Source organism: Danio rerio, chromosome 16 (assembly GCF_049306965.1).
Source record: "Danio rerio strain Tuebingen ecotype United States chromosome 16, GRCz12tu, whole genome shotgun sequence".
NCBI classification, from domain to species: domain Eukaryota; kingdom Metazoa; phylum Chordata; class Actinopteri; order Cypriniformes; family Danionidae; genus Danio; species Danio rerio.
The window spans coordinates 33,459,499-33,483,258 of record NC_133191.1 but is presented as its reverse complement, the minus strand read 5'-3'; the positions used below and the strand labels follow the sequence as shown (position 1 = coordinate 33,483,258).

Here is a 23,760-nt window from a genome sequence, read left to right as displayed (position 1 = left end):
AAAGTGTGCGTGTGTGTACATGATAAAGAGTACAGAATATGCAAAGCACTTTTTACAGTACTCCATTAGTTTTAAAACTTTGAATTACTGTTGTGTCTTGCTTAAATATGTACTTGATTTTATTTAGGTGTCATCAATCAGAGTGGCTTATACTTTGACAAAGTGTCTTGTCTGTTGGGTATGGCGAAAGGGGGGTCCTGCAACATTGCTCAGCAGATTGTTACTTCAATGCTGGACGGGAATTTCCCTGTAAAAACTAATATATATATATATATATATATATATAATAAATTGTTTTTATGTTTATTAAAGGTGATAATAATTACAAACTGCTGCATCTTAAATTATTATTATTATTTTCTATAGATTGTCAGTCTTCCTTTTGTACATGTGTGAATGTGCATACACAGATGTTCTGTAGGTGAGACATCTGACACCTAAAAAAACATACAGATCAGCCAGATTTTTACTTGAACAGAAAAAGAGGGACTTTCAACTGAGTGTGCTTTGTTGCTTGATGTTTTTACTGAAGATGAAGTTGGTATGTACTTGTCAGTATTTGTCAAATAAAGAACTCAGAAGTTTACATGAGTGCTGCACTTATTAATGTCAAATTTATTTACATTAATTTGTGTCCTGATAAATAAGTAATAAATAAAACTGGCCGTTTGTGCCACCCTATTAACAAAATATTAAGTTTATTTAATATTCTAATTAAATAAAATAGAATAACAATGCAGTATATGACTCTTAATAATCAACATCATTATAAAAAATATTTTAAATGATCAGAAACGGATCCAAAAGGGTTGTTAGAAAGTGGTATTAAAGTATTTGCCCTGTATTTACAAATATTACAAAAATAAAACCAAGAAGACTGCATTGTAATTTAGCAGTATTAGATTATAAAATTATAAACTTTTGGATTAACTAATTAATTAATATATTAAATAAAATGTAGAACAGATATCAAAACCACCCCGTAGGTGGCAGCAGAGCACTGTCTTCATTCAAATGGAGAAACTGAACAAAACTTTAATGGATCAATAAATGAACCGATTGCATTCATAGATGACATACCAGGTAATATGAAAAAATGTAATAAAGAATTTTTCTCGTGCTGGGACATTTACATATAACGGATAATATACATTTATATTTATAGCAGCATCAAAGTAAACAAATGCATTATATGATGAAATAATCTGATTTAATAAGTGAAAAGGTTACAAACATATACTTCCCTTGATAAATAATAGCTTATCCCTGCTTTTAATAAATAAGTAATTTTCAAACTCAAAGCAGTGCAGTATTGAAAGAGAAACATTTGGACACACGCCCGATATTTTAATAGCCTTAAATCAAAGTGTAATGATAATATTATCAGTTGTAAATTTTCCAGAGATCTCTCCCATTCAAAGGGAAAAAGAATTAACTGAACTAAATACACTGCATTTTTATTTATTATTTTATTTTTGTTCAGACTCCACCTTTAATTGTTGTAAATATGCAATATGCATTTTTATTTTGAAGTAAAATAATAAACCATTAAAAAATCAGAACTAAAATCACTGCATTTCTGAAAGGCAGACATGAAGGGACACCATTGTGAAGAGAGTCTTTTTGGTCTTTTGTAATATTTTTTGCAGGAGAAATACCATTATGAAATTCACATAACTGTTAACATAGTTAACATTTAAAACACTCAGCAAGAATGTCCACTTTTGTGTATTTTTGTGTTTATTAGCAATAAAAACAATATTTAGAAAGATGCAAATGCATTTCCTGTTGACAGCACGTATGGGCATTGACGCTATTACGTTTCCACTAACCAATGAAATCACAGGTGGGCGTGGCTGAATGTGCAGTCCCGCCCCAGATTCATCCCCGCCCAAATCTGCAGGCTGCAGACTGGGGCTTCTCATTTTTTGGGGGCGTCTGGATGAAGACATGGTGCAGATGCAATCTGAGTTGCATGCAATGCTTTTTAATGGGCTCACCTACACACCCCTCATTGACGTCACTAGCTCTTCGTCGCTGAGAGATGCAAGGCCGCATCTAGATAGGCTAACGCTTTAGTTTTTTTTTCTCTCTCTTGTAGACTTATTATCCGTTTTACCAATTGTCCTTACCCAAACCGAGTAAACTAGCTTACTCAAGCTAGAGAGCTAGACTTAATTGCAACGTTACAGAATGGGGCCATTAAAAGAAAATGAATCTAATAAACAGCCGACAGATTCAGCGCAAAGAATGTTAGACGCAAACCTGAGAGCTCTTCTCGGGGCCGGGAATCAGGCTGTGAGGGATTGCAGAAGGTCTCGATTGTGTTCATACAACACTTTGGTCCGGTCTGTGACTGAGGGCATGATCTGCACTGACTCCAGTCTGGCACGAGCGCGTTCCTCGAATCTGTGTAATAATAATAATGTGGACGATCAAACAAGTGGCATTACATAACTTGATTTGCAACTTCCGACAGACAGCTGGCATAGTGAGCAATCACCACGGAACATGAATACACCGATCTAAATACAAGCAACGATCAAATCTGAATGTATGTCAAATTTATGAGGGCAAACACAACATATATCATTATTGACAATACTGAATGACATACTCGAACACTTTACTTCAAGCAGAGTAGGCCGACAAATATATCTACCAGGTTACTTAAAGTGAGCTTTTTTTGTTGTTTGAATTAATTGCGTAACAGCAGTGACGTTAACTTACTATTTTTATATATAATCTTTATTTATTTATTTTTTTTTAGATATTTTCCTCTTTTTTTAAATAGATAATCCTTAAACTTACCACAGCAATTTCTCCTCAGCTTTCGAAACGGGCAGTTCTCCCTCATCCGCAACAAACAAGGGCCGTTTCTCCTTCGGCTTTGAGATGTCATTCTGACTCAGACATTTACAGTATGATATAATCAATTATTAGTTGAGCTGGTGGTCCTCTTTCAACCTGTATTCGACCTGTCAAATGAGACTTCAGGAAACGGCCTATTTTTGACCTCCGACAAAAAACAAACAAAACAAAAAAACACGCGAACTTGTTGAACAGGTTCACTTTTCACGACGCTTTGCGATTAACAACGTTTTAGTTAATGTATGCATGTTTATTTATTACCAAAAACATTTATTCAAAGAGTCTGACTGTTAAAAATGTGATTTAAATTAAGCTAGATAGATTCATTTGCCCAAAAGATAAACCTCTTTGAAGCTTTGATTAGCATTTCGCAAGTGCTTCAGGAAAAAAAAAACTACCAGTATCTTTCTAAACCTTTTAACAAATCTGTTAAAAATATACATCTACACTCTGAATAAACTTCACATTGCCATTAAATTTTCAAAGAGAGATAAAGGAGTGGCTGTGGAAAAATACAGGTTTGGGCAAGCCACTAACTTCACACACAACACAACAGCTTAGACTTGAATAAGCAAACAATGCCTAACAAATGCAAACTTTTTTTAAACATTGCCAACTTTAAAAAACACATGTGGTATAAATATTCAGAATTGTGCTCATTCTGTTGATATTCTCATCTTAAAATAGATGCATTGAAACGGGTTCATGTGAAGCTCTCTTGATGGATGAAGCAGCTTATTCCGCTCATGTTTGGCTGCAATAAAGGGTTGTTCCTTTTTTTAATTCATAGTTTAACATCTAAAGTTACACAAGTTCCCAAGTACACAAGTTAGTTCAGAGAAAAATAAAACATTACCTTCTTTCTACTTCTCATATCTCTCTCCTTTTGAGCAAAGTTCTGGCAAATCTAACCCATCTATTCTTTATACAAAAATGCTCTGGGATGCAGAGAACAGGAGAGAAAAACGAAATCACATTCTTAGAAACTAATGTCTCGTAGTCCAATTTCAGTGGGCTTTAAGCCGAAAGCGATCTGGTCTATATTTGGCAGCAGCAGAAAATAGTCATGTGTCGTCTGTTTATCCCCAGAACCTCTGTTTGTTGGAAGGAACAGGTGGATCTGGGATGTTCGGGGCAAAGATTGAGCCTGCAGATTCGGAGAGGAAGATGAAGTAGATGTTGGCCACCAGCATAACCAACATGGGCAGAAACGAAAAGCCAAAGCCGACGCCTCTCAAACTGCTGCCACACGCTGCTGCGACCCAGTAGAGCAATCTGTAAGGGGACAAAAAGGCACTACTTGAAAACCATAATTACAAAACATTGAATACCTGAGATTCTACCGACACTTTAATATGTGAATAAACAGGTCTCTATTAAGACACACACAATCATTAAAAAAAATCTTTTTTTCACAACATCCTAGTTAGGAAAAATAAGTTTGAATTTTCTTTTGTATGTTTCCTAATATGTTAATAAACATATCTGAATATCCACTTATTGAAAACTTTCATTTAAACACCATTTTGATTTTTGTTTAACAGAAAAAAAACATAGACATTTTTATTTAGTATTAAAACTACCAAAAAGTACCAAAAATATTCCAAACACTTTCCTTAAATTATGTACCATTGTATTTTTGGAAGTAACATACGTGATGCAGTGGCGCAGTAGGTAGTAAAATGTTTGTTTAATATGGGTTGTACACTAGTATTCCGCTGTATTACATAGACAGGCATAGTCATTTTAGTTAATGAATAAGCCAAATAGGCTCAACCCATCTATTTACTGTAGTAAAAACCACTTTCTATATTCAAGTGCATTTTTTGCTTCCATGTCATAAATAAATAAACTGCCACTTTTCTAATTTTAATGACATTAACATAAATATATATTTTTAAACACGGGCTAATTCACATATTTCACGATCTAAATGATAATAAATAAGTATTTATTTTAATATTAGACAACACTTGATGTTTTCATCTTTGTCAGTGATGACAGTGTATGGTATAGTTAATGCCACACAAACTGTAAAGCGTTTAATATTGGTAGTTCATTTTGGGAAAAAAAAAAAAAAAAGTTTGTATGGAGTTACATTTTTCACTAGAGAAAATGGCTGTGCTGATGAGGTGAACGGTGAGAAAACCCGACTGCTCCTTCATGACATTGGAATACAGGTGATAAGGTTATCTATTTCTAAGAACTGCAAATAAGCAGATATTATAACAATTTATCGATAATTTGATCTCTCTCACTGTCCATGACTGTGGTTTGCTGATCAAATGAAAAAAAAAAAGGGAGGAGCCGATATTCTGCTGCTGATTTCATATCAAATTTAAAGGGGCAATAATTTAGTGTACAGTTTACGAGCAGCCTCCTTAAAATAGGCCTATCTTACATCTTGTAAAAGGGGTAGAATAGGTGCCCTTTAAGCAAAAATTAGGAATGGCAGCTAGTTTAAACAAAATTAGAATTAAAAAAATAAAAAATATGTGTAGAAAAAAATAATACAATATAAATGATTTTTGTTTGACATTTTTTAGTTTCAGTCAGGGATGAGCAGTATTTATGATACATGCATTTCAAATATGTATTTTATATATACAATAGTCATTTGTATTTGATAGGGTTAATGGAAATGGCTTAATATTTTGTATCAAAACACTTTAGTGCCTTGTATTTTAAAAATACTATGAAATACTTTGTAAGAAGTCTACATGGTGACATCATATAAATGCACCGTCTGATTGGTGCTTTAGACATTATTAAAGGTGCTGTAGGTGATCTTCCACAATGCTAACAGCTTAGCATAAATCTCTGAATCACAGTCCCTCCCGTGCCGTCTAGAGCCACGCCTCCTTAAATACGAGCACAGCAAAAGAAGCCTTTCTCATGTGTTAAAAGCGACTAGTGCTTGTCTGGCGGCGAGCAAGCCAAACTGACATGCCATTTCAAAGTGAATATTTAGAGCTGCATGGTAAACAATATAGGGAGAGACTAGGCGGAATAGCGCTATTTACTTGTGTTTTGTTGTTAAACTAATTAAAAACTACATTATTGATGCTGTAAAAGGTCCCTTATGAAACTGAAAATAGTTATCAATCTTTCTTCAGAAGATTCTAGTGGCTGAACAACACTTCTGTGAAGATATAACCCATTTGTAACAACAACATCTAATGTTACAACAGCTTTGCGTGAAGCTAAAACAGTTTTAAAACAGAACATTGCCTGTCTAAAAGAAATCCTTCAGCCATTGTCATCCTTTCTCCAGCGTGCAAAGGTAACTCCGATATTGATTCAGGTTTTTAAAAAGTTTTGATTCAGCAGGTTTTTACTGATCGCGCACGTGCTCGGTCTCTCGTGGTCAGCGGAGATGCGTGGAAAAGGCTGCGCTGTTGTTCAAATCTGCATTTGCTGACAGACAGATTGGGCTACTTATCGGAATTATGAGAGATGTCGGTCTGACTATTTAATTGGATGAATATTTTTTAGTTTTATGCCTTACCCAATATATAAAAATACATATAAATACATTTAGATCATTTACTTTAAACATTACTATTAGACTGTGAAGAGACTTTCAACCAGCACAACAAAAAATGCTTCTGAGGACAATCACCTACTGCACCTTTAGCTCTTCCGTTTAAAGAATAACTAAAAAAGACAAAATATTTGGAAAAGAGTATACTGTACAAATAATAGTAGTTTTGAATGGATTTCTGAAATGTGTGTCCTACAGAGGTGATTCCTATACTCCATTGGCTGTTTTAAATGGCAATAGTTGAACAGCAGGTATAGTTGCACTGTATAGTAAATGAAGATGTATACCTAAGATGTCAAAGTGACAACATATAAAACACATATTTAATAATCTCCTAAAAACTGACAGATTATTCAGCAGGGGCAGGATATAGTATATGAAGCCTTTTGCAAAAATAGATGACAAATTTTTGGAAGTTTTCAGAAATGATTGAGAGTATTGAGGAGTCAGTTTAATAGTAAAGAGACTGATGTCATGCTCCTTTTTTAAAGGTATTTTGTAGTATTTTTATAATAGACAAATACTGTATTTTCTTTTGATACATTTTGTGACTGCTGTATTCTGTAGTTTATTTCAATTCACTTAAACTTAAGGTATTAGGTATTTTATTTTAAAATACATTTAAATGTATTTATGCCTAACCCTGGTTTAGATAAACTACTCTAAAACGCAGAACATTCTATTAATGTATTTTAAAGAATGTTTGCTTTGAGAGAAACTTTCCAGAATATTTGCTGAAGTTCTGAGAACGTTTATGGAGTGTTAACGACAGTTCCTAAATCAGACATTCCATTCTATAATTCTCATGTGGATTCAGTACAGTACCTGCCAAAGGCAAAAACAATGGTGAGGAGGGGAATAAGTTTAAGCAGATCCTGATTCAGGTAGGCAGCCATGACAGTCAGTTGGAGAAAGTAAAGCAGGAAAAGCGAGATGGAGTCCTCCACATAACGCTGATGAACAGCAACCTGCTTAACTTCCTTCTCCCCTTCAAACCGCGGTTTCAAGGAGCGATACCACAGACGGGACACGCCAAGAACCAACATACCTAAGATTTAAAAAGAAAAAAAAGAGAACAATGGTTACCTGTGATTTAATGATTCAGCTCTGTTTGCACACTAAAAGACACGCTGTATTTTTCAATGTAAGAACTCAAGCCTCATTTCCCTTCTTACTCACCAAGAACAATTGGTATGACTGCAAAAACTGAGCAGCGCAGGGTGTAGACCAGCCTTAGGGGGGCACTGTCCAGTAGAGGAGCATCAAAGGGCAGGAAAACATAGCCACCCCACACCAACAAGGGGAAGATCAAAGCTGAAGTGAACATGGAAGCTCCCAGTTTAAGAGCATCACGGTTACAGCAACCACAGTTACCTGAAAGAAAAAAAAAGATTTCATAAATTCATCATGGCGGTGAGTTCACAGTGTTGGTCCTTTTTCATTTTGTATAAAGAGGTGGTCACATTAACAAGATTTTCAGATTGCCTAGTATTGTATTTGTATATCATAGAATTCACTTGCAGCTAGTCTAGACACTGAATTTGCGTTCCTAAATTCAATCGATTAAAATATTTGCATAGGAAAATCTTTTAAGCATCAAGTCAAAATCTCAGTTATGCAGCTCCAAATTGAAATGCCCTAATTAGGACTAATAAGAATGAAAAAGTTGAATTATGTTTGTCATACAATCTTTTACATTGCATTTGAACCCTTTATAATGTTCTCAATGAAATACCCATTGGAAAAACCCTGGAGTGTTACTGAAAAAATTATATTTAAAAAATGCCAATAAAGTAACTATGTGTTCTATGCCCGTAAATAAGTTAAGGATTATAAAAATTGGGTGGCACGGTGGCTCACAGCAAGAAGGTCACTGGTTTGAGTCTCAGCTGTGCCAGTTGGCATTTCTGTGTTTGCACGGGATTCCTCCTGGTGCTCCGGTTTCCCCCACAGTCCAAATACATGCAGTAAAGGTGGATTTAATAAACTTAATTAGCAATAGTGTATGAGTGTATATGAGTGTGTGTGTGTGTGTGTGTGTGTGTGTGTATGGGTGTTTCCCAATACTGGGTTGTGGCTGAAAGGGCATCCGCTGTGTAAAACATATGCTGAAATAGTAGGCAGTTCATTTCGCTGTCGCAACCTCTGAAATAGAGACTAAGTCAACGCAAAATGCACATTAAAGTGAATTTTATATACATTTTTACATAAACTACATGAATAAATGTACATGAATAAATGAATGAATGAATATTAAAATTCTACATTATTATCTACAACATTAACACAAAAATAAAGCTAAAATGGAAACCCAAGCCAGATATTTTCAATATGATTTTAGGAAAGTGATTTTAAGCAACATATTATTATAAATGTACAGTTTAAATTAATATCATTTTAAATTATTATTAATTACTTTTTTAGTTTTAAATGACTGCTAGATGATGGCAAATGTAATTTATATTGTCAATTTATATTGTAATGTATATTGCAGGGCTAGAAATATCTTTGCATCTCTAAAAACATTTATAATCAGTTAATAAATATGGTACTGCTTAGGGCTGCACAATATATTGTTTCAGCATCGATATCGCAATGTGATCATTCACAATAGTCACGAGTATACGAAATACTAAGTCTGGATTATAATTATATTATATAATAAAATAAATAATATAATAATAAAAGTGCTTTTTGAGGCCTGTGACTGTGTGAGGGATTTAAAAGCATTCAGGCCTAAAAAATTGTACCGATTTAATTGTTTATAAACAAAGACTATGGAGTATTATTTTACATTTGATTATCCAACTACTGTATACCTGAATACAGTTAGACTCCTCAGGAAAACAATCAAAAGGCTGTTTATTTACTTTGTATCTTTTTCTGCTACTTAGGTCATGATGTCATATCGGTGACCTATGTAATACCGTTTCTGGGCCCAAGCTGCTACTTATTTGAGAAAAAGCAGTTTTTAATATTATAAAAAACATTTTAAGGTCAAAATTCTTAGCTCCTTTTAAGCTATATTTATTTTCGATAGTCTACAGAACAAACCATTGTTATACAATAACCTGCCGAATTACCTTAACCTGCCTAGTTAACCTAATTAACCTAGTTAAGCCTTTAAATGTCACTTTAAGCTGTATAGAAGTGTCTTGAAAAATATCTAATAACATATTATTTACTGTCATCATGGAAAAGATAAAATAAATCAGTTATTACAAATGAGTTATTAAAACTATTATGTTTAGAAATGTGTGTAGAAATTAGGGAAAAAAAAAACAGGGCTAATTATTCTGACTTCAACTGTATATATATATATATATATATATATATATATATATATATATATATATATATATATATATATATATATATATATATATATATATATTGCAATTGTGATTTTTGAAATACGGTGCTTGGTAAAAGTTTATTATTACAGTTTATGAGTCTCCCTATACAGCTTGATATAGCTACTCGGAAGCCGCTTCATGTGACGTCGCACTTAACAAGCAGATTGAATTTGTCTATGCCTGTAGGTTGTTTCTTTTATTTTATGCATATGCACTCACCCACATAATCATCCCAACCAATATAAAATGATAAATTCTTTCCAAATAGTTATTCAACACTTCTACTTAAAATGTATTCATAACGCAATGTATATCGCAGAAAAAAATAAAAATAATTAATTTTGTGCAGCCCTATAAAACATTAATGAGCTTACAGCAGTGTGATCTGTGTGTATCCGGCCAGTCCTGGTAATACTCTTCTAGCGGTGTGCCATGTGTCCCATGTGACCCAAGGAAGGGGCTTCTCGCTTCCTCTTCTTGATCTCTCCAGTGTTCTGCAGCCTCCTGCTGACTGGTGGAGCGCAGGATGGTGATGCTGGGGCTGAAGACTCGAGCTGCGTTCTCCGGCATTGTGTTGACCTCTTCCAACTCGATCTCAGTAAGGGTGCTTTTCACCCCGTTTCTCAGTCCAATGTCAGAAACTCTCTCTTCTTTCCCAGCCTCCATCTCCCTCCAATCCTCACCAGTCTTCCTCTTCTCTTTCATCATGAACTCTTCTCGCTCGCTCTCGGTCCGGCTGAGACCACCACGGAGAGAAGTGCAATCGGACCTCACGCTTGTAGTTTCACCATCACGGACTGGGGGAATCTGTGTTTCGGGTTTGTTCTCAGGCCATGGTAGGGTACTGGGTTCCATTTTTGCAGACTTCATCGGCTCTTCTTCATCCTCAGTGCTGTTCACATCCTTTGTTAACTTGTCCACTTCTGCTACCCATTGGGGGGTTTGGGGAACCGCTACTGGTCCAGGAGGGCCCTTATCCATTGTCCCAGGGCCTAAAGACAGAAATTCTAACAATGATATGTGAGAAACTGTTGTGTGACATTTTGTGAAAGGCCATAACACACTGGAACTAATATGTTTATAAAGAGAGAGAGACTATATTGTGAAATGCATTAATATTACAGCAAAAGCCAACTCCAGTTCAGACTCTATGAAGATAACTTGATCAATCCTTTTGCAAAAGTAACCATGCTTTGATTTCAAACAAAACAAACAATCAAAATATTAGGCATAACAAAGGTTCTGCTACCTCAACTATAGTTTACCCTTTGTTTTTGTAGTAAAACTGTGGTTATAGTTATTTAAGTTATAGATAGGCCTGTCACAATAATCAAAATATCAACTTATTGCACCACACATGGACATAACTTCAATAAGTTTTGGTGATGCAATATATATCGCCCATACTTAAAAACCAATGTCAGCAACATTTTAGCTGAATGCACAGTCTTTGTCATCTCATCCAGTCTCTATTGGAGGTGTCATTGTCAGTATGGTCATAAAAAACATAGTATTTACAATATAATTATTTATTATAAATTAATATAGTATATTTGGGTGCCTAACGAGTGAAAATACATCTGGTAGAGGATGTGGCCTGTTCAGTTTCCTGTGCCTCTGTTTAAAAGTCTAAATTGACTTTGTTTAACATATTTTTTTTTTCTAGTTCTTGGTACCTTGGCGCTTTTTGTTACCATTTTTATTTATTTGTTTAGCATATGCGTTTTCACATTCTAATTGCACTGCCTAATTTTTAAATTTGCTATAATTATCTTATAAAATAATAAAATATTAACTGTTTTTTTGTAAGAGTGTACTACAATTATGATGCTATTATGTTCATACTTGCATTATATAATGAGTGGCATCAATTGACTTTAAAAGAACAATAATATAGTTTTTCAAAATAAACTGTGGTGCAATATATCGTACAAAAAATTTTTTATATTGTGACAGGCCTAGTAATAGACCCTTTTAACATTTCTGGGTTTCTCAGTAGCAGAAAGCGTCAAAGTTGGGAAAACAGAGCGCGGTTAATGTAAAAAACATATTTGTTGTATTCTTCTGTATCATAGTTACTCAAATAATAAAAGAAATACTCCACAAGGATGTTATAAAGACATTCAGAAAAAAGGGGAAAAAAATAGTGCGAGACTGATGACGGCAGCTAGAGGAGAGAATAACTTCAAGTTTACTGTCTTGTCCCATAGAAGTTGCATTAGAAATGCTTTGCACAAGCGCAATTCATTTTTTTGTCATTTGAAGCACAGATGATATAATACATACACAAATACAAATAAAGGTTCATACATTAAAAAATAATAAATCAAAATATTAAAAACTTTCAAGGATTAAAGATACTGATGTCTGTTAAACGCATCATAACAGGCTTGTGAAAAGGGTTTATAAAGGTATAGTATTCAAAACACACGTTTACATGTTTACTGTTCTACATGTTCACTGTAAAAAAACTACTAGAATAAAACTAAGATGCTTGCGCCACCCTAAAATTAATCATAATTATTATTAAAATGTTAAATTGTGTAATTTTGGGTCAAAACCATAAAACAAATCTTGCATTAAATCAAAATTACTTTTACTAATTAAGTTAGTGTCTTAAATTATTTTGTATGTGGTTACTTCCCTGCTAAAATAAAAAAACACAAATCACACAGTAGAAACCATGCCCAGAATTAGTACCAGTAGAAACCCACAGTGCCACCAGTTTGCTTTAACCAATATGATTTCTATTAAAACAGCTTAAAAAGTTGACAGCTTGACGTTTTGATTGTTGTTGTTTTCAGCAGGGTTATAACGTTAACTGCCAAGAGTTAGCTAGTAACAGGCTATTTATCCGTTTAATGCTTTTTAAACTAGTTTCAATCTGAATTCAAATCAAGAAGCAATACAATTTAATTAAGCCTAACAATTTTCAACAAAACAAACTAACGTTAGCTGCTATGACACACAGCTGGCTAGCAGTCAAAATGCTCACTATACTAACTGCTGTCAAGCGTGTAGTTAAAAGGTAATTTCCTCTAAAACACATTTGTTTAACATGAAACTATGATCCACGATACTTAAGCCATAACTCGTGTCACTGCAGCAAGCTATCTGTTTTGCTAGTTTCGAAGAGAAATCCGAGACTTCCCGAGCGAGGCCGAAAAACCAACATGGACCCTTCGACAGAGCAGAACAGAGCGAATTCAGATCATCCAAAACAACAATGACAACATTTCATGTCAGTCTATTGTTATCTACAGGAGACACCTCATCTCTATTAAGTCCAGCGGGCTTAGTTTAATAATGAGATGACGGAGATTCCGTAACCAAGCCGAAACTAATGTAACTCAAGACATTTGATATGACAAACAGTCAAACAGCTAAAACTCATTGGAGCGACACAAGTTGTGGAACAAACAACATGCGAAGAAAAACGAAATCTTTCCTTACCCAGACTTCAGCGCAGGTTGAGATTTCTGGATTGTTTTATTTCCTCTTTTGAAGTGTAACTCCCGTGGTGGAAGTTCAGGTGTGTCCAGGTGAAGTTTCTTAAAGGGACATGCTCTTAAAGGGGAAGTTCCTTCAAGCGCTTTCATTATGCAGGCCTGCTGACAAAAGTATAGACTACACACATACAAAAGTTAATATTCGCATAAAATATATTACAGTACATTACGTAATTTAGAATTATCTATTAGCCCCTTCATTAAACATTTAAACCAATCCAAATAATTGTGCCACTAGTCTAAATGAAAATTTATAAAGTAATAAAGTATTTAATAAAATATTTTTTCATACAATAACAATAATTGCATAATTATATGCTAGTTTGAAATGTTCTGTACAAATACATGAAATATTTCTTCCTTATTCCAGCTGATAGGTTTGGTAATAGAATATTTGGTGAGTTTATCACATATTCTACCAAACCAACCTAACCTGAAATAGTTTTTTGTTTGTGAAAACTTTTAAAATGTCTGTCATAGAACCTTACTTGTCACACAATGGTAAAAGCAATTAGCAAATTTAATAAGCCTGTGCCTGGCCTTCAGTGTCATTCATTATTTTTAAGGTGGATAATACCACAGAAGATTTTTATTTATTTATTTTTTATCAGGATTTACTTAGTAACCACTTACTCATTTTTAAAACCATACCAAAAACAATTGGCTACAGGACTTGCCAAACAATCCTATATGGAATGAATGCATTATTGTGACTGCATTTTTTTCTTCAGTTTTTCATCTTGTTAGTGAAAAGTTTAGTTCATAAATGTGTAAAGATGTCAGAACACCACCAGGAATTATAGCAGGTTTGTATAGCCGAGTTTACCCTAACCTAAATGAAAGACACTGTTCATTTAACAGCTTATACTAATAAAACAAAACCTGCCAAATATATTATTTTGTGCGTTTATTGATATTTGATTCTGTTTCAATTTAACACAATTGTTAATATTTTGTTATTAAAATCTGTAAATAAAAATGATTAACATGACGCAGTTTAGGGCATCCGCTGTTTTAAAAAATGCTGGATAAGTTGGCAATTCATTCCACTGTGGTGACCCCTGAATAATAAAGGGACTAAGCCGAAAAGAAAATGAATGTATAAATGGCCTAGTTTATTGTCAAGTGTAATTGTTCTGAATGTGCATGGTATAATATGGTTTTCTGTATGTACAAAGTAGTACCAGACTTAGTGGCTCATACAGGGCCATTGTGGGCAGCACACTGTGGGGCCAATGGTGTGGGCTGACTGTGGGACCCACACTGTGGGGCACTTGTGAGCCCCCTTTGGGACAGCCCAAAAGTGTGGGCTGACAGTGGGCTTACCCACTCTGATTAGTGTGGATGGGTGCCCCACACGCTGGTATCTGGGCCCCTTATGGGCCACTGATTCTGGTTGTACTTTGTACATACGAAAACTGTATTATACAATGCATATTCAGAAAAATTACACTTGACAATACACTGCATAATGTTAATAATTATTTATTTACAGATTTTAATAACAAAAAATTAAGGTTTATAAACAGTGCATTCAGAAAGTATTCATAGCGCTTCACTTTTTCAAATTTTTTATGTTACAGCCTTATTCCAAAATGGATTAACTTAATTTATTTCCTCAAAATTCTACACACAATACCCCATAATGACAATGTGAAACTCATGCAAATTTATTAAAAATAAAAAAACTGAAAAATCACATGCACATAAGTATTCACAGCCTTTGCTCAATACTTAGTTGATGCACCTCTGGCAGCGATTACAGCCTTAAGTCTTTTTGAATATGATGCCACAAGTTTGGCACACCTGTCTTTGGAAAAGTTTGCCCATTCCTCTTTGCAGTACCTCTCGAGCTCTATCAGGTTTGATGGGAAGCGATGGTGTACAGCCATTTTCAGATCTCTCCAGAGATGTTCAATATGATTTAGGTCTGGGCTTGTTGTGAAGCCACTCCATTGATATTTTGGTCCTGCTTGAAGATGAACCGTTGCCACAGTCTGAGGTCAAGAGCACTATGAAGCAGGTTTTCATTGAGGATGACTCTGTACATTGCTGCATTCATCTTTCCACAGCATGATGCTGCCATGAGCATGCTTCACTAGGGATGGCATTAGCCTGGTGATGAGAGGTACCTGGTTTTCTCCAAACGTAACGTCTGGCATTAACTCCAAAGAGTTTACACCAATTTTAGTCTCATCAGACCAGAGAATTAAGTTTCTTATAGTCCGAGAGTCCTTCAGATGCCTAGGCCCTTTTCCCCCAATCACTCAGCTTAGAAGGCCGGCCAGTCAGAGTCTTAGTGGTTCCAAATGCTTCCAATTACGGATGATGGAGGCCACTGTGCTCATTGGAACTTTCAGAGCAGCAGATGTTTTTTTTTTGTAGCCTTCCCCAGCCTTGTGCCTCGAGACAATCCGGTCTCGGAGGTCTACAGACAATTCCTTTGACTTCATGCTTGGTTTGTGCTTTGACATGCACTGTCAACCCTGGGACCTTATATAGACAGGTGTATGCCTTTTCAAATCATGTCCAATCAACTGAATTTACCACAGGTGAACTCCAATTAAGCTGCTGAAACATCTCAAGAATGATCAGTGGAAACAGAATGTACCTGAGCTCAGTTAAGAGCTTCACTGCAAAGGTTTTGAATGCTTAAATACATGTGATTTTCAGGTTCTTTTATTTTTAATAAATTTGCAACAATTTAAAACAATCTTTATTAAATCTTTTTTTTTTTTTTGAGGAAATAAATTAATTTAATCAATTTTTGGAATAAGGCTGTAACATACAAAAAAGTGGAAAAAGTGAAGCAGCGCTATAAATACTTTCTGGATACATTATATGTTTCTCCTCTACAGGCAGATAGATGCTACGTTCATTCTGGTACACCACAACCAGTGTGTTTGTCTGCAAGCTGAGGAAAATGTCACAACAACGCCATACTTGTACTTAAGACATAAGGCACTTTGGTAATCTTTTGCCATCTACCGAGAAACATAAATGTAAACATAAATTATGATACTACAAAAACAAATGGGGCTGAACAATATAGCCCAAGATTGATTTAGTTCTGCACCGTTACAACATTGCAATGAGAACATAATGTCAATGAAATCCCTGACCACAAATAGCACAACACGCAGTTTGATGAAGTAGCTCTCCCGTCTCTACATTACATGTCTCATTACCTTTCCCTCTACAATAGGCCTGATTCATTTTGTGCCACAGTACGTGTTTTTGAGCTCAAAGAGCCCCTGTGGGATGTGGCACTGTAAAATGGAGCCATCACTGCTTTCCTGAGGTTGAGTGAAAGCACATCTGTACACGGTGGCATGAGAAGATGAAGACAGATGACTTTGAGATGTTTTCTCGCTGCACACTCCCTCCTGTGAAAGCTGCTGCCAGCATGTGTGCCTGCTGTTAGCATAATGCTAATGAAGGGGTTAAGGCTGTTTGCATGCTGTTCTGGAGGGCCGATCTGATGTTTTGCTCAACAGGAGGAGATGTTTTTAGAGTCAGAGTGAAGTGATGAGTGTCCCTTGCCATCTGATCAAGACTTTCAATTGGGTCTTAATGATGCTATACCTGTGGTTTGTGGAATCGTGTGACTACATTTCATGGAAATGGAATAGAATTACATGAAGTAATTGATAATTAAAAAAAAAAAAAACATTTCTCATGCACCAATGATGGGCGAAATTCAGAAGTGAACAATTTTAATACACATTAAAAATGCCTTTTGGATTATGAAATGCTCCTCCATCCTGCAGTTGATTATTAAATAAACTGAAAGGTATGTATAACTTTCTTGAAGTGGTATTTTTAATATGTAAGGTTTGTATTTTGTCAAATGTTTAATAATGTGCAGATTATCAGCCCAATCTCATATGGGCATGTATATGTATAGGCATGGGACGATAACCATTTTCAAGGTATACCGCGGTTTGGAAAAGTCAAGGTCTTAAAACCACTAAAATTTTCTGCTATACCATTCCTAAGGTATGCGTAAGTTTGTACGTTTTTTTTTTTTTTTTTTTTTAGGATAACAGTATCTCCAGCAGAAAAGATATCCAAAGATGCCGTTCTAAATTGCAAAGTAATCTGTGTTTTTGAAACAAATAAAGACAGCAGGCCAAGGAATCATTGGAATTCTTTAGCCTGAGATGTTTACTGCTTCAAAATATTTTCAATGTTTCTCAAAATAAAATATGTTGTGTACAAAGGGGAAAAAGTTTTAGTTTTTTACCCAGATGTTAAAATGAATATATTTTAGAGCAGTAATCAAAATAACCTAAAACCGTGATATTTTTATTCAAGGTTATCATACCGTCAGAATCAGAATAGGCCCATGCCTATTTATGTATGTTTTTTATGTCAGAAAAGTGAGTAATTTGTACAAGTTCATACAATTTCGTTTGTTTAAAATGTAATATTTATAAAAGGAGGTTTGCTCCAAACCCCAACTATCATTGATGTTAATGAATGTACTATGAATGAGCTCATATAAATTCATACGAATTTGCCACTACATCAAAAAGTTCCACGTTGCTGTGAGATTGCATTCAAATTTCAGTTCCGATTCTGTTCAATTTATGAGTCTGAATTTGAATTGAATTGGTCACAACATACTAGAAGTTAAATGGAAAGTTGTTTTGTGATGAAAGAAATGCTTCCTCAAAATCAGTTTTTCCATTCAGGTCCAAAAAGTTCATTCATTCATTTTCTTGTCGGCTTAGTCCCTTCATTAATCCAGGGTCGCCACAGTGGAATGAACCGCCAACTTATCCAGCAAGTTTTTACGCAATGGATGCCCTTCCAGCCGCAACCCATCTCTGGGAAACATCCACACACACATGCACACTCACTCATACACTACGGACAATTTAGCCTACCCAATTCACCTGTACCGCATGTCTTTGGACTGTGGGGGGAAACCGGAGCACCCGGAGGAAACCCACGCGAACGCAGGGAGAACATGCAACTCCATGCCAACTGAGCCAAAGCTTGAACCAGTGACCTTCTTGCTGTGAGGCGACAGCACTACCTACTGCGCCACTGCTTCGCCCCAGGTCCACAAAAGTAATAAATGATAATAGTTAAACATACCGTATTTACAAATGATAAGTTAAATGCAAGTGTTCTATTGATCTTATTCTTCATTGTTAAAAGTGCACTTGTTTTTTCTATTGTTTTAGAACTTCTGATTCAGTAGCGTATGGGTGAAATGACTAGGAATAATTAATGGCAAAAAAAACCCCAAAAAACAGTCAAACTACTTGCTCTACAAACAAGTGTGACAAAAAACAGACAGAAACTGCAGACATTTTTTGCTATTAGGAGAAGTTTGGAAAACATGATATGCAGATTTATGCGGAATTATTTTTTGGAGTATCATAACTACAAACTTAATATATAAAATAAAAAAATAATATTTAAAATTGTATTTAATGTCTACAATGCCAATTAGATTTAGAATGTCTAGAATGCCAATTAAACTTTTTTTTTGGTAAACAAAGCAAGTGTCTCATATAATGTATCTACTAAAAATACATAAAATATTACTTTACAATCTTGATTGGTAATAAATCATATGAACATTTTATCAAAATAATTTTAGTGAAATTAATTTTAAAAATGAATAAATATTAATTTTCACACATTTACACAAGTAAATTCAATAGACTCAATGATGAGCTAAAAATCTGAGGAAATCTGCAAATTTTTGCATGTGCAGATTCTGTGTCGGCCTACCCATGACTATACAGACAAAGCAGAATAATATAAGAAAATATCAGTTTGCAACATCAAGCAGCAGAACCAGCTGTTTTTAATGTCTAAAAGTGAATGAGATTGGAAGTCTCGAACCAAAAGGATTCAAATGGCTGCGCATGCTCGTACCCAAAAAATAAGGTCAATGGGTGGCTTTTTAAAAATCTATACATCTTTAGGGTCAATACACCTTCAAGTTGACAGTTTTTGTAATCATTTTTCTGCGCTTGCATTTTTTTTTACATGTTAAATTAAAATTCATAAACATGCATTGCTTACTACACCTCAATTCAAATCCAAATTCTGAACCGGAATTAGAAAGTATCTATAAAGCATTGCACTAGACATCACACAACCTTGCCCAATTTCATGCATAAAGACACTCAATAAGTTGAGATGTAAACATATCCTTTTTTTTATTTGGAAACAAATATAAAAGCACATTAAAATGCAAAAGCCACTTGAAAACTACATGGCACGTTTTCTCTTTGAATAAAGTCGTCAGCATCTCTCTCCGTTTTAAAGGCTCAAATTTACTGGACACGCCACTCAGCTAAGACACAATGTGCATCGTGAGAACAGCAGATCGGTGTTGTGGACAAATAACACCCTCTGCATTACAGACCGGAAAGCAATAGCTAAGTTGCACCTAAATGGCAATATCGACCTCCTCTGCACGCAAGACACACGCCGCACCTGTTTATTTTGGCTTCTTTTCTACTAAACATGTACTGTAAGTCAAGCAAATCACAGGTGAACCAGACTTTGAGAAGGAAAAGAAAGCACTGTGCTGAGAGCCCGGGCAGTACGGCAAACGTTTGATAGAACAGTCCATTTCAACATCGGCAAATACTGAAGAACAACAGAGAGGAAACCGGACTCATCCTATTAAGAACACCATAGAGAGAGGCAGGGAAAGGACCTGGCAAATCAAACATTCAGTTTGCCCACCAAGGCTGGTAGGTCAGTACAATGATTGACATTTAGCTGAATAACAGCAAGGCCAATTTCTCAGGCCGTTCTGTAAACACACAGATTTGTAAGGCGCAAAGCTCAAGAGTCCCAAGCCGAGGAGCTCACAGGATGTAATCATCCCAAAACAAATGCACTGTGCTTTTATGATAAGTGTGGAATGACTCATTGAGAAATGGATTAACCTACTTTTTTTAATTTTCCAATTACCAAACTGTTAATTTGTGGACGTAGAAAATAATTAACCACATTATTAGTCCGTAATAAAGCTGGTTTTCGAACACAAAAGATTCATCGCTAAGACTTTTCAGCCATGCTGAACGTGACATCAGTGGTGGAAGCGAAACCCTGTCAGAACACGTGAGACATGAAAGTGTGTCTAAGTGCAGTTTTCAAATGGAACAACCAGATCCACAAGTACACAAAACCACCGTCACGAACAACAACACTTGAGGGATACGGTCGGCTCTGAGGTGGAGGAGGTGTGGTGGTGGTGGTTGTGTGTGTGTGTGTGTGAGGTAATCATCGCATGTCTCCTAGCCCAAAATCAGGCTAGCAGCTCAGGCAATGCGGTAGTCGAAGGTGTCTTTTTCCATATAGTCTGTCCATGTGGAACTCGGCATGCTGCTGTACGGATCCAGCAGGATTCGGAAGCAGCGCACGATCAGCAGCCCCAGAAAGATGAAGAGGAGGAGGACGAAGACGAAGGCAGCCTTCTGCTCCAGTGTGAGGAAAGGGATGGGCTGGGTGGCCCCAGACGCAGACAGCGTGCTGCTGTGGAGATGCTCCGCCATCCTCTCCAGTGTGTCGGAGCGGGTCAGGGGCACGCGGCCATTTTCCAGATCAACAGGTTTCTGTTTAGAGCCATTCTGGAAAGATCAAACAGCGTGAAATGTCACAAGCAAACGTGTCACACTTTTGAGGACCGACAGCAACAATTTGACAGCACAGCAGTGCGGGCCTCTTGTTTAAAGACACATTACATAAGATCACCGTGTACATGTTCATCAGAATTACAGTACCAGGACAGCCTTCAGTGTGTTATCTCTCTCATCTTAACGCGATCGAATCCATATTCAACTGTATTTCTTTTATGCCTCCCTGATTTATTCTCTGAAAGCGCCGGTTTCTGTTTGGTCGCTGACCCTTTAATGGTTCAGTTCTTTGATGCCAGCGCTCGCGATCAGCCCTGGCACTCCCTGGCTCAATTTCGCTCCACAAATCTGAAGATTTCTCATGAACAATGTGAAGTCGCACACATGATATTCGAGCGTACCTGGGGTTTGGATTACAGGAGCTCCTGACATTATCTCCTCTCCCCATTTGCGATTTGTTTTGATAAAATTTCAATGTAAACACCCGATCGATGCTTTCTAAAATGGGAGAAAATTGTGTTCTCCCCGCTCTGACAGCTGAAGCCGGTGATGCCAGAGCACATACACAGAGCTGCGGATGCAATGAAAGCATTAGTTTCTCACCTGTTGTTACTGAAGAGGATTCATCAGTGGGAGGGTGATGGAGACCCGAAATAAGCGGGGAGAGAGACAGCTTCCATCACGACTGTCCGCCCAGAGACAGATGCTTGTCACAACTTTTTTTCCTCAGCCCAGCTCGTCGATTTGTTCAGCAATCAAAATAAAATCGCCGTCTCTCCGCTTCCATTCCTCTCCTCTGTGGTCCAACTCCCTCTTTCCCTCACCAAGATGAGCATGTAGTGGTGTCACATCACCCATAGCAACCAGTTGCCATAGCAATCCCTCCAAGTGTGTTCAGCAAAGCCGAGCTGGTGAGAGACAAGTGTGATCCAGGCAAAGCGCAGTGTAAACGTGTGTTTCTGTGAAGGCGGAGGATTTAATACAGACCCGCTGATGTGTGATAACAACAGTGGCTAAAAATAGGGGCCGCTTTTAACTTTGCAGGATTAACACGTTTCAATACGGTCTCTACTACAAGCTGCTCACGAATGTCAGCCAATCAGCTTAAATGGGGAATGTCATGCTTTCAGACACGCTGCTGTCATTTGATATGTCTGAGATGCACAGTGTATGCATTCAGACTCAGAAGCTGTCACTGAGCGAGCAGGGCTGGAAATGTAGGTGTATACGCTGGATATATTTAAACACTACTGATAGATCAGCTGACTGACTGATTTATTTATTTACTGTGTGATTGATGGCTGTGGAGAAATAACTCTGTCTGGAAAATATCCAACACTGAGTGGTGCAGGGAGGTTTCTGCACTATAACAGAGTAGGTTTTTAAAAATACATTGTTGATGTATTTGGATGCTTTCAAGATTTAACTGGATGCACATATATATTTTGGCAAACATTTTATACAAGGCTGGACTATTATTGTTATTCATGGAGTTTTTTTTTGTCCTCATGTTTCATATAATTCATTTACATATAATATAATATAATATAATATAATATAATATAATATAATATAATATAATATAATATAATATAATATAAAATAATTTAATATAATATAATATAATATAATATAAAATAATTCATTCATTCATTTTCTTTTTGGCTTGGTTCCTTTATTAACCTGGGGTCGCCACAGTGGAATGAACCGCCAACTTATCCAGCACATGTTTATGCAGCAGATGTCCCTCCATTTGCAGCCCATCACTTGAAAAGATACACACTCATTCACCCACATACAATATTGTCAATTTAGTTTGTTCAATTCACCTATGGCACATGTCTTTAAACTGTGGGGAGAACATGCAAACTCCGAAACACAGTAATGCCAACTGACCCAGCCAAGGCTCGAACCAGTGACCTTTTTTGCTGTGAGGAGACAGCGCTAACAACTGCTTTGTAATATAATATAATATAATATAAAATAATAGTTGCCGTTTCTGTGTGGAGTTTGCATGTTCTCCCTGTGTTCGTGTGGGTTTCCTCCTGGTTCTCCGGTTTTCCCCACAGTCCAAAGACATGCGGTACAGGTAAATTGGGTAGGCTAAATTGTCCGTAGTGTATGAGTGTGTGTGGATGTTTCCCAGAGATGGGTTACAGCTGGAAGGGCATCCGCTACGTAAAACATATGCTGGATAAATAGATGGTTTATTCTGCTGTGGCGACCCCAGATTAATAAAGGGACTGAGCCAAAAAGAAAATGAATAAATGAATAATATAATATAATATAATATAATATAATATAATATAATATAATATAATATAATATAATTTTAAATAAATGTAAATAAAATGTATATAAATATAATTATTGGCATAATAGGGCAGGACATATTATTGTAATGAATATGATTAGTATTAAATTTATATAATTTTAATTCAAGAGAACTAAATTGATATGTTGAATGAACAATGTAATATATGATTATTATTTTAAATATATATTTGAATAAACTATGCAAATATAGTTACAAATTATACGGCAGGACTATTTTTGTTATTATAAATCCATATACAATAGATTTTTTTTATCATAAAAAGGTTTTGTTATTCAGTCTAAGTAAACTAAACATATATTAAATATGATATGATATAATACAATTTAATTTGACATATAATAATATTTTAAATGTATAATAATGATATTTTATATAAAATACAATAATACAGTATATATTCTAAGAATTAAGAATTTATTTATTGTAGTAACTATTAAAATTAAATATGTACTGTTTACTATTTGTAAATGCACATGATACTATGTACTATGTAATATAATAGGTGAAATAACTTATCTGATTAATT

At 35.6% G+C, this 23,760-nt stretch overlaps 2 protein-coding genes across 4 annotated transcripts; both read right to left on the bottom strand.

The window, feature by feature from the left end:
• Window positions 1-3,100: 3,100 nt before the first annotated feature.
• On the bottom strand, window positions 3,101-13,315 carry tmem79b (transmembrane protein 79b). Of its 3 annotated transcripts, none has more exons than XM_009292402.4 (5): window positions 13,225-13,315; window positions 10,146-10,778; window positions 7,595-7,789; window positions 7,241-7,463; window positions 3,101-4,146 (listed from the first exon to the last, which is right to left on the bottom strand). In XM_009292402.4, the coding sequence occupies exons 2-5, from the start codon at window positions 10,750-10,752 to the stop codon at window positions 3,951-3,953; spliced, it is 1,221 nt and encodes a 406-aa protein (XP_009290677.1). In that variant the 5' UTR covers window positions 10,753-10,778; window positions 13,225-13,315; the 3' UTR covers window positions 3,101-3,950. The 3 variants fall into 3 exon arrangements, 2 of the variants coding, with proteins under 2 accessions (XP_009290677.1, XP_009290676.1); XM_009292401.4 differs by having other exon boundaries at window positions 10,146-10,763; XR_012392170.1 differs by lacking the exon at window positions 3,101-4,146 and adding an exon at window positions 5,406-5,729 and having other exon boundaries at window positions 5,783-7,463; window positions 10,146-10,763.
• A 6,133-nt stretch (window positions 13,316-19,448) lies between these two features.
• On the bottom strand, window positions 19,449-21,696 carry LOC100536175 (cortexin-2). The gene is made up of 2 exons (XM_003200201.6): window positions 21,500-21,696; window positions 19,449-20,890 (listed from the first exon to the last, which is right to left on the bottom strand). The coding sequence occupies exon 2, from the start codon at window positions 20,813-20,815 to the stop codon at window positions 20,582-20,584; it is 234 nt and encodes a 77-aa protein (XP_003200249.1). The 5' UTR covers window positions 20,816-20,890; window positions 21,500-21,696; the 3' UTR covers window positions 19,449-20,581.
• Between the last annotated feature and the right edge of the window lie 2,064 nt (window positions 21,697-23,760).

What these genes read in the sequence shown, in the direction of transcription:
- tmem79b (XM_009292402.4), bottom strand. Translation starts at nt 10,752, where the DNA reads ATGGATAAGGGCCCTCCTGGACCAGTAGCGGTTCCCCAAACCCCCCAA. An exon ending in TACACACAGATCACACTGCT is followed by an intron (nt 7,790 to 10,145) that starts GTAAGCTCATTA and finishes TTTTTCTTTCAG; the next exon opens with GTAACTGTGGTTGCTGTAAC. An exon ending in AGTCATACCAATTGTTCTTG is followed by an intron (nt 7,464 to 7,594) that starts GTGAGTAAGAAG and finishes TTTAAATCTTAG; the next exon opens with GTATGTTGGTTCTTGGCGTG.
- LOC100536175 (XM_003200201.6), bottom strand. Translation starts at nt 20,815, where the DNA reads ATGGCGGAGCATCTCCACAGCAGCACGCTGTCTGCGTCTGGGGCCACC.